The sequence below is a fragment of the Glycine max genome, chromosome 20 (genome assembly GCF_000004515.6).
Source record: "Glycine max cultivar Williams 82 chromosome 20, Glycine_max_v4.0, whole genome shotgun sequence".
Lineage (NCBI taxonomy): Eukaryota > Viridiplantae > Streptophyta > Magnoliopsida > Fabales > Fabaceae > Glycine > Glycine max.
In genome coordinates, this window is record NC_038256.2 from 38789502 (window position 1) to 38794993 (window position 5492).

At 36.8% G+C, this 5492-nt stretch overlaps 1 protein-coding gene across 2 annotated transcripts; it reads right to left on the reverse strand.

Annotated features, from left to right (window-relative positions):
* Positions 1-940: 940 nt before the first annotated feature.
* On the reverse strand, positions 941-3997 carry IQD65 (protein IQ-DOMAIN 65). 2 transcript variants are annotated; one of them, XM_006606010.4, is made up of 4 exons: positions 2787-3997; positions 2456-2680; positions 1605-2223; positions 941-1338 (listed from the first exon to the last, which is right to left on the reverse strand). In XM_006606010.4, the coding sequence occupies exons 1-4, from the start codon at positions 3258-3260 to the stop codon at positions 1214-1216; spliced, it is 1443 nt and encodes a 480-aa protein (XP_006606073.1). In that variant the 5' UTR covers positions 3261-3997; the 3' UTR covers positions 941-1213. The 2 variants fall into 2 exon arrangements, with proteins under 2 accessions (XP_006606073.1, NP_001344562.1); NM_001357633.1 differs by having other exon boundaries at positions 1078-1338; positions 1537-2223; positions 2787-3821.
* Positions 3998-5492: the final 1495 nt, after the last annotated feature.

Here is a 5492-nt window from a genome sequence, read left to right on the forward strand (position 1 = left end):
TCATGCAGTGTGAGTGTAAATTTTAACTGAATAGCTATTTATAATAATCTTAATATGATCCATACCGATACGGTCTCGAGTAATAGAAGGAAAACATCAAAAAAGAATTTTAAATTATTAAGATAAAATTAAAGTCTATGGAACTTAAACGATTATCTAATATTAGAATGTTATTAAAAAATATGAAATTAACGGGAACGACCATTTGATAATTCATGCAATTTTTTTATAATGAAAATCCCTCAACTCCAGAGGATGTCCTCATATAAGTTGTAACTAATTTTTTACTACACTGCATATTCTTCGATCTGCAACAAAGACATTGCAGAATTTAGACGAGTCAGCGGCTTTTTTGTTAAACATGTGGCTAAATGTTTTGACTTTTTTTTATGTTTTAGAACAGATTGAGAATCCAAGCACATGACTTGAGCAAGGGAAGGTTAGGCAAGTGTTTTGACTATTGAGTCTTTTTACACTTGTTACACCACCTGCCTCGTAATTTCGATTTTGATTACATTTTCCCGTTTGTCTAATGTGTAAATAGATTTGACTGAGTTTCTTACATGCATTTCTTGAAGATGACGTGCTCATATAATTTATTCCATGAACTTGTGATGTACATGTAAATTAGACATTTACATTTGATTCAACTGTAAAGCTGCTTGTTGCCACAACCTATACTAATGTAAGATAAATCCATTTTTTATCAGTGGTCTTAGAGACTCTGATTCTCAATCAGCAATTTTCATGACTTCATCAAGCATGTTGGTAACTTGGTACCACTTGTATCAACTATCAATGCAATTAATGGCTGAGAAGTTGTTGTGTATTTATTAGGAGTTTCCCACCGCTATGCAGAGTGAAAATTAAAATAGAGGACAATCTGGTTCATTGCCATTGATATGCCAAAGTTAGTGCGGTAAATCAACATGGAAATTAGTTACTACATAACTATCTGGGTTTTAAAGACCAATGTATTAGCATTCGACGGCCTTTATGAATTGTTATTACGAGCATCATTACTCCCATTGGTAATATCTCACTTGGTAAAATTTATACAGACCAAAAGCCGTTACAGTGTTTTTATTACAAAGCAATCCACAAACATGGCAGACAACGAATAGAAGAAGAAACTCTACAATCATTGGACTTTAATAAATCCCTGGCAACAACTCTATATTGTAAAAGCAGAGTTATTATTTTGTTTTGAAATCTAAAAAGGAGAAAAACTCAGCAAACTGAAATTCTCAACTCTAGATTTTGGTGTTCTTGCAAAGTGGCTACTATTTGGTGTAGCACAAGGTGCACTCTCAGTAGTCAGTACCCATCTCCACGTGACTGCAGTCAAAGCAATCAACGAAAAAACATTGTCAGATCCAATAAACAATAATGTTACTAATTAAGTGATATGAAGACTATACACACATATATACTATTAAACAATAAACATGTTTACTCTTAATTATTGTTCTTGTTCATCTCTAGTATTCAATTTTTTTTATAAGAATTTATGCATGAGAGATGGTAAGTACTCACGCCATATGCAACAAGAGATCTGCAATAATTAGTGTTAGTGAGCACTGTACTTGTAGAGCCACACTCACTATCTTTGAGTGAAACTGCGGATCTATCGAGCTTTATTGACCAAGGATAATGGTAGTTATGGACAGTGGCACCCACATGTGAAGATGATCTCTGCATCCTCATTGGCCTTGGGACATTTCTTCCCTCAACTGAAGCTCTTCGCCGGCTTGGTTGCCTCTCGAATGAATCCGGTCTTTGTTTTGGTGCACTGTGTGACCTGACTTTAGCCCTTGATGATTCGGTGTTAGCCATGTAATTTGGAAACAAAGGGTAGTCATAGGACATGGATTCTGCATAAGCTGGCCTATGGAAAGCAAAAGGGTGCTTTGAATCTTCTGATCTTGACACTGCAGAGTAGAACTGAGGGTGAGGGCTGCTTTGTGCTGTGCTGAAACAGTCATCAAAATGACCACTGCAGGCTCTTGGACTCGACTCTGTCAATGCTGATGGAGCCGGTGATACCTTGTACTTTTCTTCTTTTGTGTAGGAACCATTTGTTGAATAATGTGTGGAAAATCTATTGTCATATTGTTCTTGATGTCCATGATGATACACACTGCTGCTTCTGGAGTTAACTTTTGATTCACAAACATCCATCTCTACAATCTTGATGTTGTCTTCCAAGCCTCTGTCCATTTCCTAGAAGCACAAAACCCATATTCCATATCAATGACATCATAACAACATTTGCTAGAGTGCTTTAAAATATAACTAAAAATGATATTTATTAATTTCTTTATCATGCTGAAAGATACTGCAAATAAACAAAAGATTTCACATCATCATGTATATTGTATATCACATCAATTCTGGAAATTTCATTTTCAACAATCATGCTACTATAAAAAAAGATAGCAGTTATGAAACTGACATTATATATATGCCTGAGCAAATCATCTTCGGCAGCATTTCTGTGCTTTTGATTGGCCTTTCCTTCTGACCCCATTTGGATCCTCTGAGCACGAGCTCTGGCTTGTGCTGTCACCAAAGCCTGCATGCATCTCAGTGTTGCCTTGGCCTGTTTTCTCACCAAGTGACCCCTTACTAGTGCCTGCAACTTCACTAATCCTCTTAGAGCACACAATGCTTTTTTTGCCTGTCATAGAAACATTGACACATATCATTTGACATACTCAAATATCAATACCATTCATTCCCTTGAGAATGAAAGACAAAACCAGATTCCCTAGAAAGTGAAATACCAAGTGAGAGCGAAAGGCAGATTGGATTTTAATGGCAGCAGCCTCTTCAATACTTTTGGATGTTGCATTGGAAGTAGAAGTCAAACGGATCACAGCAGCTACAGCCTGAGCAGCTGCCACTGCAGCATCAGCTGCTGCTGCAGTGGCTGCAGCCACAGCCATGACATGCTTCCTCTGCTCATTCTGAATATCAGTGTCAGTTTGCACTGTCTGTGAAGCAGTCACATTTGTTTCTACAAAATTCAATTCCTTGGAAGTTGTTGTTGGTGTGGTTGTGGCAGTAGTGGCAGTGGCTGAGGCTGATGATCTTCTAAAACTCCATCTCTTTTTCTCCTTTGGGGTTGAGGAAGTTGGAGTGGTTGAGTTTTCTGTTCCATTTGAAGAAGAATTCAGCTTGATTGTAGATTTCTCCTTTTCCTTGTCTTTCTTACCTGTTGTCAACAAGTTTCTAAGCCATTTGCCTGTCTTCCCCATCTCTTTCAAACACCACCTAGTAAGCTAATATTGGATACTAGCAAGTAGCAACAACTTAAAAGAAAGTAACAGAAAATGATTTGTATGTAGATCTCTTCATGTCTACATTTGTTAAGTTGCTTTCAACACTATGGCCCCCCTTATTAAAAATAGATAACGCTATTTGACAGCCTAAACTCACTGTCTCATCACATCTTTTCCGTACTAAATATTATCCACCATCTTTGAGAATATGTTACTTTTGGGGGTCTCTCTCTATGCCATGTAGTAACAAGGCCTGGTAGTGTAAAATTTTTTTTTTATTTGGTAACCATGTTATTGGTACAAAATATCCACCGATTTTGCGGATGACTAATCTATGTTGGGAACCTGGCTGGTCACTTTTATTGGAATTCTCCTCTCCCAACCACATTTTTTCCGTCCCACTCGAAGCCAAGATTTTGCTTAAGGGGACCAAATTCAGGACTACTTAGACCAACTTGTTGGTACCTGGTTGTGTGAAATAAAGCAAAGAGGAAGCTCCCCGTATAAGCCACTTGCCACAGTCTGGAGCACTAAGTAACTGTTACAGATTAAGATAACAAGATTCCTTACCCTCCAAAGTCTAAAGTGGAAAAGAATTTTCAGTTCCCATGCTGTCCCTATAGGTATGTAACCCTCTTCAGTGGCTATCAAGGGTGTTTTGGTGATTTCAGTGTCGGTTAATATGGAACGAGATGGATCAGAAACCATGTGATAATAGATCAAGAACATGTAGCATCCGTGTAAAATACTCATATATGGGTAGGAGAGTGTCCAGTTGAGGGTCATGAACTAAAGAAAGTTAAAAGACCTTACAGGATCCAATAATAAATGATTGAGTAGGGGTTCTGAGGATGTGCACGTGCCCATCTTATCCGTGTAGTTAAGACAGAAATAAATATTCTGGTGTTTGCTTTTGTTAACCACTTTTTCTACTTAATTCTATTTTGTTTGTTCTTTTCCCGGTTGGTCCTGCCCAATTTTGTGTACTGATACCAAGCCCTTGCGAGAAGTCATCTACCTTTTACATTTCCTATAACCAAAGGCTACATGGGTTCAAGAGCTTTTATGGTATATGTTGAGCAGAATGTGTTCATGGTTCCCTGCAAGATTGTTTAATGAACTTGGATAATTGCATAAATGAACTTAAACAAGCACTGTAACAGATTTTAAGTCGTCAAATCAAATTATTTTACAATTTCAGATTATGTGTGGGCCACTGACACCAACGTTTATTAAGCAGCTGAATTGGTTGGCTTAGGCGGTGACTAAATGTAGTGATGTGTTTGATCCATGTGTCAAAACTCTGTTAAGTAAGGAAGTATACCCTTACAGCTTATAATGGGTGGATTTTTCATATTGAGAAATTGATATAAGAAAGTGAAAATTCCATGTTGTGTTGTACAGAGATGAGGCATTATCCGCATCTTACTTGGCTAATGACATATATGCAGTAAATGAATGAATAAAATTATGATTAATGTTTGATAAATTTCATGCAAATAATGCATTCCAACAAAAGGTAACCAGTGGTTGCTTAATGCTTATACAAATACGTGAATATGAAATTAATAGGGCTATGCCCCATCTTACCCATCATAGACCGGTGATTTGCATGGTTTTCAATGACATCTTTTCATAAACAAACAACGAGTTGGCAGTCACATGGCATGCTTATATGCTCCCCATTTGTCTAGGTGTTCTGTTAGGGGAAACACCGCCTTGGGATTTGGCTCATTTCCTTCTATAATTCTCTACTTGATTCCTTAATCATCGTTTAGTTGAACAAATAAATTCACCTATGACTTTATCTATCCTTAATCCTTGAAAATTGCGAAGGACAATTGATAGGGCAGATATTTATTTAAAACAATCAAAAGATATAGATGAAATCAGAAAACTGAATTTCCTATCCAAACCCATCCCTAGTAGTTGTACATTGTTCAAATAGAGTAATATGGAAATGACGATATGAGTAACTCTAACTGAAACAAGGTAAAAGTACGGAGTAATACCAGTAACTCCAGCAACTATGGTCCTAGGTTATTTAACTTAATCGAACATCATATTAATAATTTATAAGAAGGAGGAGGAGACAAAAACATAGCACAATAATTTGATTGGTGATAAGTTAGTGAAGAAGGTTGTCTTTTATGGTTAAAATATTAATCGATAATGATTCAACGAATCCAACCCAAAACCATAAAGTGA

Excerpts from the sequence above, each read along its gene's own strand:
- IQD65 (XM_006606010.4), bottom strand. The coding sequence starts at position 3,260 with ATGGGGAAGACAGGCAAATGGCTTAGAAACTTGTTGACAACAGGTAAG. Across the intron at positions 2,681-2,786 it reads CTGCCTTTCGCTCTCACTTG|GCAAAAAAAGCATTGTGTGC; the intron begins GTATTTCACTTT and ends TTTCTATGACAG. Across the intron at positions 2,224-2,455 it reads TGCTCAGGCATATATATAAT|GAAATGGACAGAGGCTTGGA; the intron begins GTCAGTTTCATA and ends TTGTGCTTCTAG.